The 12,410-nt window shown below is 59.4% G+C and overlaps 1 protein-coding gene across 25 annotated transcripts in view; it reads left to right on the plus strand.

The window, feature by feature from the left end:
• Positions 1–12,410, plus strand: part of ACOX3 (acyl-CoA oxidase 3, pristanoyl) — a 39,876-nt gene that overhangs the window by 4,802 nt on the left and 22,664 nt on the right. For 14 of the 25 annotated variants that reach the window (XR_014812063.1, XR_014812065.1, XR_014812066.1 and 11 more), the window contains exons 5-9: positions 525–614; positions 3,743–3,886; positions 7,237–7,325; positions 10,114–10,210; positions 11,924–12,106. Coding sequence is in view for 12 of the 25 variants with exons in the window: in XM_021100952.2 (XP_020956611.2) it covers positions 525–614; positions 3,743–3,886; positions 7,237–7,325; positions 10,114–10,210; positions 11,924–12,106 (603 nt within the window). In the remaining 13 variants the exon portion in view is untranslated. Of the gene's footprint in view, positions 1–524; positions 615–3,742; positions 3,887–7,236; positions 9,985–10,113; positions 10,211–11,923; positions 12,107–12,410 lie in introns of all 25 variants that reach the window. The other 11 variants (XR_014812069.1, XM_084971368.1, XM_084971369.1 and 8 more) reach the window with 3 other exon arrangements.

Here is a 12,410-nt window from a genome sequence, read left to right on the forward strand (position 1 = left end):
ATGGAGGTTTCCAGGCTAGGGATCTAGTTGGAGCTGTAGCCGCCGGCCTACACCACAGCCACAGCAACACGGGATCTGAGCCGCGTCCGCAACCTACACCACAGCTCACGGCAACGCTGGATCCTCAGCCCACTGAGCAAGGGCAGGGCTCGAACCTGCAACCTCGTGCTTCCTAGTCAGATTCATTAACCACTGCGCCACAACGGGAACTCCTTATGGAACTCTTTCCCAAGGCCGGGGACCTGCGTTCCCAGAGCTATAGGAATTTAGCCTTTTTGTATCTGGGCCTCTTCTCCTGCGTCCTGGGAGCTGTTCTGACCACCCTGCGGACTTAGCGAGGCTGCTCCCACAGCATCCCGCCGGGGCTGCAGGGCCCCGCTGGATGACTTAGCAAGATCCCCGGTGGGGGACAGGGAGTGACGCTTTGGCGCTTCACCCTGTGGTCTTGGCGCTAAAGGCGGGTGGTGGCAGGCCTCCCAGGAAGGCCCTTTCTTGCCTCACGTCATTTTGTGTTTCCACGTTAGATTTTTGGGTGTTTTGCTCTGACCGAATTGAGTCACGGGAGTAATACCAAGGCCATCCGGACCACCGCTCACTACGACCCCACCACCGAGGTAGGTGACACCTGCCGGTCGTCTCTGGACTTTGAAACATGGTGTTGTCACATAATTAGGCCAAGAAACCCATCTGTTTATTACTTCACTGATTTATTATTTTTTTGTCCGCACCAGAGGCAATGGACGTTCCAGGGCCAGGATTCGAATCCGAAGTGTAGTTGTGACCTATGCCACAGCTGTGGCAACTCCAGATCCTTAACCCACTGGCAGGCCAGGGATTGAACCTACACCACCGCAGAGACAACGCCAGATCCTCAACCTGCTGTGCCACAACGGGAACTCCAGGAGCCCATCTTTTTACATGTGTGTGCGCTGGTACAGTGCCCTCTGAGATCCGTTATGCTGAATGCAGGGGACTTAACAGATAAAGAGTTTGCGAGCCAGGAGTTCCCCTTGTGGCTCAGCAGTAACAAACCCAACTAGCCTCCATGAAGACTCAGGTTCGATCCCTGGCCTCGCTCAGGGGCTTAAGGATCTGGCGCTGCCGTGAGCTGTGGTGTAGGTCACAGAGGTGGCTCGGATCCTGTGTTGCTGTGGCTGTGACATAGGCCGGCAGCTGCAGCTCTGATTCAACCCCTAGCCCAGGAGCTTCCATATGCTTTGGATGCAGCCCTGAAAAGCAAAAAAAAAAAAAAAAAAAAAAAAAGAGTTTGAGACGCAAAACCTTCTCCCCTTTGGACACCTGTCATGGTTTGGATTTGTGTGGAATTTGAGTGCAGTGAAGACACAGCTGTCATTTTGTGAAATTGATATCTTTGTTTACCAGGCAGTCTATGGGTATTGCCTTAGTAAACAGTTGGAGCTGCTCCTGCTTTATAAAACGAGCAAAGAAGATTCCCCACGGCCCTTGTCCCTTTCTAGCTGCTTCTCAGCCTCCCCTGCCGGGGCCCAGGCTCTTTCGGCCGGTAGCCTGCCTTCTCTTCCCTGCTCCTCTGAGCCTGGCGCTCCTCCTGCATCTGTGGACTCTCCGTGGCACCTGCCCTGTTGGCCGCTGTGGCATGAGTCACTCAGCATGTTCACCGAGGGCTGTTCTCAGTGCTCTGGGGACCTGGTAGGTCCTTGCTGTCAGGGAGCACGTGCTCTGGTGGAGGCGAGACCTTGAGCAGATGAGGTCTTGATGTGTAGGGGTGTTGGCACTGGGGAGGGCAGGGCGGGGAGGGGGTATGCTGGGGAGGGCCCTTTGCCCCCCTGTCTCCCAGAGGACCTCGTGCTTCTGCCACTTGCCTGTGTGTTCTAGGAGCCTTTGCACCCTGCCCACCGCCTGGTTACTCATGTGGTTGGGCAGCGGTCTGGGCAGCAGGGAGGGGGCCAAGCCCTGTGCCTCTGTGACCCCCCCGTGCATTCACCTGCCAGCGTGGGCCATGTGCCTCCGCTGCTGGGGGCTGGGACCCCAAGGGGGACGAGCCTGAGGAGCCCCCGGCAGAGCAGGGATGGTGGAGGAGGTCATGGTGGGCGCCCCACAGGCTGCGGGCGAGGCCAGGGAGCAGGCTGGGTCGGCCCCGTGTCAGGGCTGAGAGCAGGCTGTGTGTCCCGCCCTCCGGGTGTTCATCTGCCATCTCAGCCTCCAGATGCCTTTGTCTGGACCCAGGTCTTTCTGGCGCTCGGCCCTTCTCTTTCCGTGCCTGCCGGGGTCTCAGTGCCGGGAAGGTGACGGGCGGGGAGGGGACGCGGATGTCGTTTCTGACTCCTCCTCTTGGCCTGTGTCCTAAAGGAAGAAGGGTCACAGTCAGGAGCCCCGAGGCTCCCGCAGGCCACAGGCTGTGCTTCATCTGGACAGCGGGTTATTTGTTGAGCACCTACTGTATGCTAGATGCTGTTGCGAGGGCAGGCTGGGGGGCCCCTTATATGGACGGGGTCACCAGCACGGAGAAGCCGGATGTGCTGGGCGCGGGGGCACAGAGGATGTCTGTCTGGGCTTGTACTGTGGCACACGCACAGTGGACAAAGTTCTGCCAGGGAAGCTCGCTGGGAACCTGCAGGAGCAGGGGAGGCAGAGCTGGGATTGGCCCTCAGCAGCTTGGGGGGCTTACGCTTTGCCGAGAGACGCCATCTGTCCAGCCCCCAGGTGGCTCCCCTTGGTGTCACACACGCTTCCCAGGCCCCCTGCTGGGCTCCCCCCCAGGGCAGCCCCAGCCCTGTGCCCACTTCTCCTCGGAGTCTCATCTGTCTGGCCCCCCCAGGCTTGTGGGACGTTGCCACCCGCAGACCCGACCCAGACGGTTGGGAAGAGGAAGAGTGCGTGTGCCTTAGGGGTGGGCGAGGGGTCAGGTGGGGGGGGGACAGGAGGGGCCCCCAAGGCTGGGCTCAGCCTCGCTGAGAAGGTGGATGCTGTCTGCGGCAAGCGCCAGCCTCCGGAATATCTGCATGTCTTATTGGGGGACATGTTGGTCATCGTTTTCCGTAGGAAGCGTCTTCTCTACGTCACAAGCCCCAGGAACCTGCTCTGGTTCACAGTGGGGCTGTGCGTGCCGCTCAGGTACCCTCCCTCCTCAGTCCTGACCTGGGCCTCCAAGGCTCTGAACAGAGCAAATCGATCGTATCGGAGAGGAAAAGAAATTCCATGTGGAGTCCCCGGGTGGCGCAGCAGGTTAAGGATCTGGCGTTGTCACTGCTGTGGCAAGGGTTTGATCCCCGGCCTGGGAACTTTCGCATATTATGGGTGCAGCCGCCCCCCCAAAAGTATATATATGTAAATATATAAAAACATGTAAAAACATATAAATACATACATAAATATATATAAATATATAACATACATAGATATAAATATATAAGTATGTATGCATTAACATGTATATATATACACACATATATTCCATGAGCTCCAGGCTCTAACTGTGATTTTGGGAGTTCCTGTCATGGCGCAGCAGAAATGAACCTGACTAGCATCCACGAGGACGCAGGTTTGATCCCTGGCCTCACTCAGTGGGTTAAGGATCTGGCGTTTCCACGAGCTGTGATATACGTCGCAGACGTGGCTCGGATCTGGTGTTACCGTGGCTGTGGTGCCGGCCAGCAGCTATAGCTCCCATTTCACCCCTAGCCTGGGAACTGCCACATGCTGCAGGTGAGGCCCTAAAAAGACCAAAAAATGTAACTGCAACTCCGTTTTCTTCCCTGTGCAGGAATTCATCATACATTCCCCTGACTTTGAAGCGGCCAAGTTCTGGGTCGGCAACATGGGCAAGGTGGCGACTCACGCGGTGGTGTTTGCTCAGCTCTACACGCCCGGGGGCCAGTGCCACGGAATACACCCCTTTATCGTGCAGGTCAGACTGGGTTTCACCTGGGGGTGTTTGGAACGTCCAGAGGCATTTTCATCACAGCCGGGTGTCTAGGGAACCCGATAAGGGTGCAGTGAACACCCCGCAGGGCACGGGACCACCCCCACCCCCCGTGAGAATGATGAGCCCCACATGGCAGCGGGGTGCCTTTGAGAAACCCTGGGCCACCAGCCTGAGATCATCTGGGCAGAGGGTCCGTCCTCCTGGAAGCCACACCGGCATCGTGTGGACACCAGCAGGACATCAGGTCCCAGGGGCTCCAGGTGTTTCGACCTGAAGTCTGACCTGGGCGCTTTCCTGTAGCCCCTTCCTGGGTCACGAAGGAGCTTTGGCCAATGGAGTGCCCAGGGTGGATGGCTGCCCGTGTCCTGCTTGCCTGGGTGCTGCAGCCTCCCCTGGCCTGGAGCTGGTGCAGGACCTTCCCACCTGAGCTGACGGGGTCCCGATGAAGCCCTGCTTCCCCCCCGCCCCCACTCTGGTGCTTTTGTTCAAGACTTTTCTGATCAGGTGCGGGAGCGGCTCTCAGGAGAGAAGTCATTGCGTCTTTTTTTTTCAATTGAAGTGCAATTCATGTAACATACAATGAACCGCTTTAAAGTGAACGTTTCACTGGCGGTTTCGCGGTGTTTCAGAGCCGTCCCCTCTAGAAGAACCCTGCACCTGTCCGCACTCCTTCCCCGCCACCCCCTCCCTGCAGCCCCTCTGGTCTGGTCTGGTCTCTCTCTGTGGCTCTGCCTCTTTGGACGTCTCTTTTAAGAGGAATCCTGTCAACGGTGACGTTTTGTGTCTGCCTTCTTTCCCTTTACGTGTTCGTGAAGTTCATCCGTGTTGCAGCCTCTCCCAGCGCCCCCCCTTCTCCTTTTTTTTTTTTTTTTTTTTTTTCCTTTTCTTTTGGCTGCACTTGCAGATGCAGAAGTTCTGGGGCCAGGGATCGAACCTGTGCCACAGCAATGGCAACGGCAGATCTTTAACCCACTGAGCCACCAGGGAGGTCCCCCTTCCTTTTACAGCTGGATGAGCCCCTGTGCGGCTAGTCCTTGGTTTGCATACCTAGCCCTTGTCCTTGGATGGACGTGCTGGGTGGTTTTCACCTTTCAGCGACTGGGAGAACCTTGATGAGCAGTGTCTGAGGGGGCAGGGTCTGTTCCCAGGAGCGGAATTGCTGGCTCGTGCGGTGCTTCTGTGCGGAAACTTTTATAGATTCCTGTACTGGCTTCCGTCATCTTACACCCCCACCAGCTATGCTGAGGTGCCCGTTTCTTCACATTCTCACCAACACTTGTTACTTTCTTTTTGTCCCCATGACCCCCCTGCGGGTGTGAAGCAGTATCTGGTTGGGGTTTTGATTGTGCTTTTTTTTTTTTTTGCTTTTTAGGGCCATACCTGCAGCATATGGAGGTTCCCAGGCCAAGGGTCCATTTGGAGCTATAGCTGCTGGCTTACACCGCAGCTCACAGCAACACCAGATCCTTAACCCATTGAGCAAGGCCAGGGATTGAACCTGTGTCCTCATGGATCCTGGTTGGGTTCATTAACTGCTGAGCCACGATGGGAACACCTGTGCAATTTCTTAATAACCACCCACATCTTTTCAAGTGCCAGTGGGCTATTTATTTTCTTTCAGGAAAGGTCTGTTCAAGCCCTTTGCCCTGTGGGGCTAAGCAGACACCCCCATGCCCACTCCCACCCCTACTCAAGAGCAAGAGCTGCTCAGGGCTGTCTGAGCGGGGCTCGGGCGCTGTCCCTCTGCTCTGTTCTGCTGTCCCTCTGCTCTGTTCTGCCCTTGACCTCAGTGAGCGTCCTTTTTTGATTCAAGAGGTGAACATGAAATTTGTAAGGACGATGTCATCATTTACTTCGAGATGAACTGAAAACTAGCACAAGCCGTATTTTTCTGATGGATTATTTGAAAAATTGCTACCTTTTAAAAATAGCTCTTCTCCTCTCCCTCTCTTTTTTAAAACTATTTTTTCTATTTCATGAGGTTTTGCCTTTTCCCCTGAATCTTTGCAGAACTTATTGTTTGACTCTAGCTTTCTATTTCTTTCTTTTTTTCTTTCTTTTTTTTTTTTTTAAGGGCTGCACCCAGGGCATATGGAGGTTCCCAGGCTACGGGTCGAATCAGAGTTGTAGCTGCCAGCCTACGCCAGAGCCACAGCAACGTAGGATCTGAGCTGCATCTGCAACCTACACCACAGCTCACGGCAACGCCAGATCCTTAACCCACTGAGCGAGGCCAGGGATCGAACTCCCAATCTCATGGTTCCTGATTGGATTCATTTCCACTGCACCGTGACGGGAACGCCTCTATTTCAATTTAAGTATCAGTATTTTAAAGTTCCACTAAGTGAGATAACTCTTCCCCGGAAATAAACAAAAGCTGCCAATTTGTACCGGTAGCTCAGCTCTGAATAGCACAAATCCGAGAATGCTCTGACACGAAGTTTTTTTAGCCTTGCTGTTGACATTTGGGGCTGGCTCACCCCAGCTGTGGGCCGTCCTTTGCACTGTAGGGTGTTCAGCAGCATCGCTGGTCTTTCTCCACGAGATGCCCGTGGTCCCCCCCAGTTAAGACACCTGCAAATGTCTGCAGACATTGGCGAATGTTCCCCGTGGTTGGGAGAGGGGAGGCGGACTCTCGCCTGGCGGGACGAGGCTCCATACCGTCCATGTAGAGCTGAGGTGGCGGGGACCTGTCCGCTTTCTCTGTGGGCGTCAGGCCACCATGTTTATTAGAAACTTGTGGGGGCAGAGATGCCCAGCCATCATCTTAGGCTATTTCCCCCACGGCCTTTTTGTCCTTTCATTAAAACCCGTGGAAAGCCCTGCATCTTACCCATGAACAGGAAATGCCAGACGACCCCCTGGCAGCTCGTACTAACCAATGTCCTGGGGCCACTGTAACCCAAGGAAGCAGGGCAAACCGGGGCCTGAAACCACAGAAATTGACTCTCTCCTGGTCTGGAAGCAGGCATCTGAGTCAGGACGTCAGAAAGGCCGCCCCTGCCCGCGGGAGGCCCAGGCACCCTTCTCCTGCCTCTTCCAGCTTCTGGGGCTCCAGGCCTTCCTGGGCTGTGGCCACTGCCCCCCAGCCCCTGCCTCCATCCTCATGTGACACCCCCCCGCCCCCGTCGACTTTCCGAGGACCTTGGTCATGAGGCTTAAGCCCCCCCCCTTAACCCAGGGCCAGCACACGGCCAGATCCTCAAGTGCGTCTGCAGGACCCTGGCTCCCCTGAGACGCGGTTTTGGGGGGAGCCTGTGGCCCAGCCCCGGGGTTTGGGACTTTCCCTCCGGCTCGCCTGTGGTGACAGTTGCCGTCTGCGGTTTGTGCAGATCCGGGACCCGAAGACCCTTCTCCCCATGCCGGGGGTGATGGTCGGCGACGTGGGGAGGAAGCTCGGGCAGAACGGCCTGGGCAACGGGTGAGTGCGCGGCCGAGCTCGAAGGCCACTCCTCCGGGGCGTGACCCGACGGTCCTTGCTCTGCACCTCCCTGGCCGCGACCTCGCCTGGGCCCTCGGAGCTGACCTGACAGCGGGGACTCAGGAGAACCGTGGTGGGGACACGCCTCCCTCCGCACCTGAGACCGTGTCACGCACGCCAACCCCCGGAGGTGGAGATGCCCCAGGTGCAGAGACGCGGGCCTCTGCCTGGCAGGTGGTGGCTCCCGCTCTCAGACCAGGCTCAGGCCGGGCCCCTGCGGCCTGCGGGGCTTCCGCCTCTGTGCCATGCCTGCTCCCCACCCCGGAGCTCGGGCACCCAGCATGAGTCCACGCGGGGTGGGGGGTGGAACAGGCTTCCGGGTGGAGGGGGCAGTGTGGTCTGAGAGGACGCGGGGCAGGGAGGTCCTGCAGCAGGCGGGGTGGGGAGCCATGTCGGGAAGGGCCCTGGCGTCTCACCGAGGGACTCCTGTCATCATTAATGCCATGAATTTTGGAATCAGACAGATTTGGGTTCAAATCCTGGGCCGCCTCTGCCCCTTGCCTTATCTTGGTGGCTTTCCTGGGCCGCCTCCTCGTCTGTAAGGGGGTGCCATGGCGTGGTCCCAGGCCTGGGGGCCGTCTGCTCCCTGTCAGTGCCTCTGTCACCTGGGCACGCGTCCCCCGGAAGCCAGGCGGAGATGGTTTGCGCCCCTCTGTCCCGGAAGCGAAGCCGGGCGCCTCGGTTGTGGTCTCTGGATGTTTGTATACCTGCTGCCGCAGCAAGATCAGAGGAGCCCGCTCTGCTGTAGTCTGAACCCCTGGTTATTCTGACCCCCGTCATTCTGAGCCAGGTTGCTGGTCGTCTCCGAGACAGAAGCTGGACCACCGTCCCGCGTGGAGAAACCTCCTTTCAGCTGCTGCCCCCCAGAAGCAGCCGGAGGCACAGAACGTCTCTCATGTCTGCTTGGACCCTCAAAACGAGGGGCCCCGGCCTGTACCGGGGGAGGGTGGAGACCATTGATTTTCACTCTGTAGCCAGAGGAGGAAACGGAAGGATGTCTTTCAAAAGCAAAACCAGATGCACACACAGCCAGCTCTTCCAATACCTGCCTAGAATTCTGAGCGCTTCTCTCGCTGTCCTGTGTAAAGAGCCTGTTTTTTGTTTTTTGGGTTTTTTTGCTTTTTGCTCTTTTTTTAGGGCCGCACCTGCAGCATATGGAGGTTCCTAGAATAGGGGTTGAATCAGAGCCACAGCTGCCGGCCTACACCACAGCCACAGCCACGTGGACCCAAGTTGCCGCTGCCACCTATACCGCAGCTCACAGCAACACCAGCTCTTTAACCCACTAAGCAAGGCCAGGGATCACACCCGCAGCCTCTTGGTTCCTTAGTTGGATTCGTTTCTGCTGCGCCACGACAAGGACTCCGAGAGCCTGTTAATTAGTGTTGGAGCCTGGCCAGGAGGGGGCATACGTTTCCCTCCATCACTGCCTCGTGCAGGTGTGCGGGGCCCTGGCAGGGATAGGCTGTGTGGCCCTTGGTTCTCGGGGCGGCGAGGACAATCTGCAGCCCTCAGAGCAGGGCAGAGGTATGTTTGAGAAGGTGGTTCTGGCTGCAGGTGAGGCTGCATCAGGAGGGCAGGGGGCGGGGGGCAGCGTCTCGCTCCGGGCTGACAACCAGCGGCCTCTTACCGGATCCGCGTGTCCCAGCGTGGGGCCTGGCAGATACCTGTATGGTGACTCCACCTGCGGAAGGGTCTGCCCTGACCTGTAAGGCCAGGCAGGTGTGTGCCCAGGGGCCGGTGGTGGGAAGTTACCCTCCGGCTGTGAACAGATGCTGCCGGTCCCTGCAGTGGACAGCGTCAGGCGCGGTCACAGGTCCGCAGTCCTTGGCCACTGGGTTTTGCAGGTTGGACCCTTTACCGCTGTTTGAGGACATCGGTGAAAAGCCCCGCTCTGGTGCCCCCCACATCGACTCCTGTTTCAGGAGACGGAGGTCTTGGCCCTTGGTGTGATGGCCCACAAGGAACCTTAAGCAGAGACACGTCACACGTGACAGCGCATGTCCCTAAACAAGCATGTCACCTCCGGGCCGTGGAACCAAGCGCTTCTAAGACTCAGAAATTCCAGCTTGGGCGCCGCCAGGGGGCGGCATGGTGACCGTCCTGATGGCGGCCAGGGCCGCTCCCCCGGGCCAGGGTCCCTCTCCCCGTGGGGCTCCATGGAAGCCAGCCGATGGCTATCTCGGTCCCTGAGCCTTCGAAGGCTGGTGCTGGGAGCTGGGCCAGGAGCGGCGATGCGGGCGGTCCCCAGAGCCTCAGCACACGTCCAGCAGAGGGCGTGTGGATTTGAATCTGGTGTTAAGGACGCACAGTCCCAGGGCCGGCCCCGCTGGCCCGCTGCTCAGAGCAGCCTTGTGACTAAGTGATTTTTTTTTTCTTTTTGCCTTTTCCAGGGCTGCTCCTGCAGCATATGTAGGTTCCCAGGCTTGGGGTCTAATTGGAGCTGTTGTCGCCGGCCTACACCACAGCCACAGCAACATGACATCCGAGCTGCATCTGCGACCTACACCACAGCTCACGGCAACGCCGGATCCTTAACCCACTGAGCAAGGGCAGGGACCGAACCCGCCACCTCACGGTTGAAATGTCCTTTCTCCTGGTTGGTGTGGGGTTGGTCTTGGGGTTGTGTCACCTTCTGAGCTGCCCTTTGCTTTTATCTGGGTCTCGGGGCCGGGGAGATAAGCCGTGGGGCTGCCCGTTTAACCGGAGGCTCTGTGTCTCCGCCCAGATTCGCCATGTTCCACCAGGTCCGGATTCCGCGCCAGGACCTGCTGAACCACACGGCAGACGTCACCCCCGAGGGCACCTACGTCCCCAGACTCAAGGTACAGGCGCCTCCAAGCATGGGTTCTGTGCGTGGGAAGCCATCCCCTCTGTGCCCACGGGACACCCCCTGTGCTTGGAGGAGGAGAGTGGCCACGGGAGCAGGCGGCCCATGCAAACCTCCCAAGGCTCAGGCCCCTTGGCCGCCAGCCCTGGGACCCCAGGCACGGACACCCCCGCCCAGTGCCCCCCAGCCCGTCCGGGGTGATAGTCAGGGAGCTGCCCCCACCAGCGCCGTTTCCTGCCAGGGGCTTAAGGGCGGAAGGTCACCTGGGGGTGTGCACAAATGGGGTGCTAGTGTCCACTGTCGGGGCAACTGTGCCCGTCAGTGCACTGAGCAGGGACATGCAGTGGCACAGCCCTGGGCGCTTTGCAGAGGTGGCCAAGTCAGAGTGGCTGAGCCCTCCCAGTCCCAAACCCACGGCCGGGATGGCATGTCCAGGGGGCACGGCCTGTCACAGCGTGTCACTTGCTCGGCACTGAGGGAGCGGGGCTTCAGTGAGCGTGACAGGAACTCCAGATAAGAAGCTGGAGGTGCCATGGGAAGCCTTTCGGGAAGGGAAGTGATAGGAAACAAATTAAAAGTGTGAAAGTAAGTTGTTGGAAGCGAGCGCCCCGTCGTTGCGGAGAGCACGGGGGGAGAGTGTGAGGGGCTGAAATCACAGTGCAGGGCCGCAGGCGGGGATGAGGGAAGCGGGCGGGGGACAGTTTGCAGAAATGGCCGGAAGCAGGAAGCAAACCTCGACAGAAGGGGGGGCCGCGGGGGGGGAGCCAGGCGCTCCCTCCCCGACCCGCCGGAGGGAACGTCAGCCCCTCGGAGAGGGGACTCCGAGACCCCCAGAGAGGGTGCGGCAGGCCCTGGTCCCGCAGAGTAAACCCCTCACCCATGGGGTCGCCAGAGGGACTTGAACGCAGGGGACTGTCGAGTGACATTTTCTACATCGGGGGAGGACGCCTGCGAACGTGCCTTTTCCAAACCCACCTGAGCTGCCGCTCGTGCGTGGGAACATGAGAGGGTGATTCTCAGCCGGGGCTTGGAAGGTTGCCACACGCATGCCAGAGTGGACGTGGTTTTGGAAGAAAAGGCCGAATAAGACAAGACGTGTACCCAGGAGAAGCAGCAGGGGGTGAGGGCGGGACGTGAGGGCCCTGGGTGGGCGACGGACCCCGGTGCCACCCACGGGCCGCTGTTGGAAAGAGGGAACGTGCATCGAGCTTCATCACCTTAGAAACAGATGCACACAGGCCGTCGCCCTGTTGAAAAGATGGCGAGGCATGACTGGTGACTGTCACACCCTCAGGACAGTGGTTCGATGGGGAGGGGGAGCCCCCCGGGGGGGGAGCCCCTTTTAGAAACCTTGTTGGGCCAGCAGCGCACCTGCCTCGGACCCCGCCTCGCTCTTGGCATGAGCTGCCTCCGGTTCTGGGTGGGTCCAGAGCAGGGCTGCGGTCCCTCCAGGTGGCCGCCTGCAGGTCCTGCAGATGGCACACCTGCCCGGACCCCGTCCTTGTGTCCCTGAGCATCCCTCACGCCTCCCCACGCCGTCCCACGTTGGGGACGCCGGCCCCCGGCCGCGTGGCCCTCCGGGCCTGGGGCTCTGTGTCCGGGCGCCCGGGCAGGGCCGGCCGTGCTGACCGAGGACAGAGCGCCTTCCGCCCGGGCCTGTCCCGAGGCAGCCGGCCCACATCTGCTCTCACTGGCTCTCCTCCCGCAGGACGCCCGGCAGCGCTTCGGCCGGGCCCTGGGCAGCCTGTCCACAAGCCGGGTCTTTATCGTGGCCTTGACCATCATCAACTTAAAGCTGGCCCTTTCCATAGCTCTGCGCTTCTCGGCCACCCGGCGTCAGTTCGGACCTGCAGATGGCGAGGAAGTGCCCGTGCTGGAGTACCAGACGCAGGTGCGGGGTCTGCGCTGCGCTTCCCGGGCTGCCCGCCTGCGGCCCCGAGCTCATCCCTCCCCGTGACATGGGCCCAGGACGCAGCAGCCACGTGGGCAGCGCGTTCACGCCACCGTCCCTCAGCAGAGGGGACGCTGCTCTGCCGGGGCCTCTGAAAGGAGGCAGCTCTTGATGGCAGAGGTGTCCCCTGGACGCCCGGCCGGGCGGGGGAGCCCCCTGCACCCCGGCCCTTCCCCGCACTCTGAGCAGCGGGTCCTCCGGGCCCAGGGCTGGAGCCATCCTCCCCAGGTTGCTGGCAGGGCCC

Source organism: Sus scrofa, chromosome 8, assembly GCF_054392235.1.
Source record: "Sus scrofa isolate SSC_HxYL_T2T_F1_AM1 chromosome 8, Sscrofa_HxYL_maternal_Yorkshire_Landrace_v2.0, whole genome shotgun sequence".
NCBI lineage: Eukaryota > Metazoa > Chordata > Mammalia > Artiodactyla > Suidae > Sus > Sus scrofa.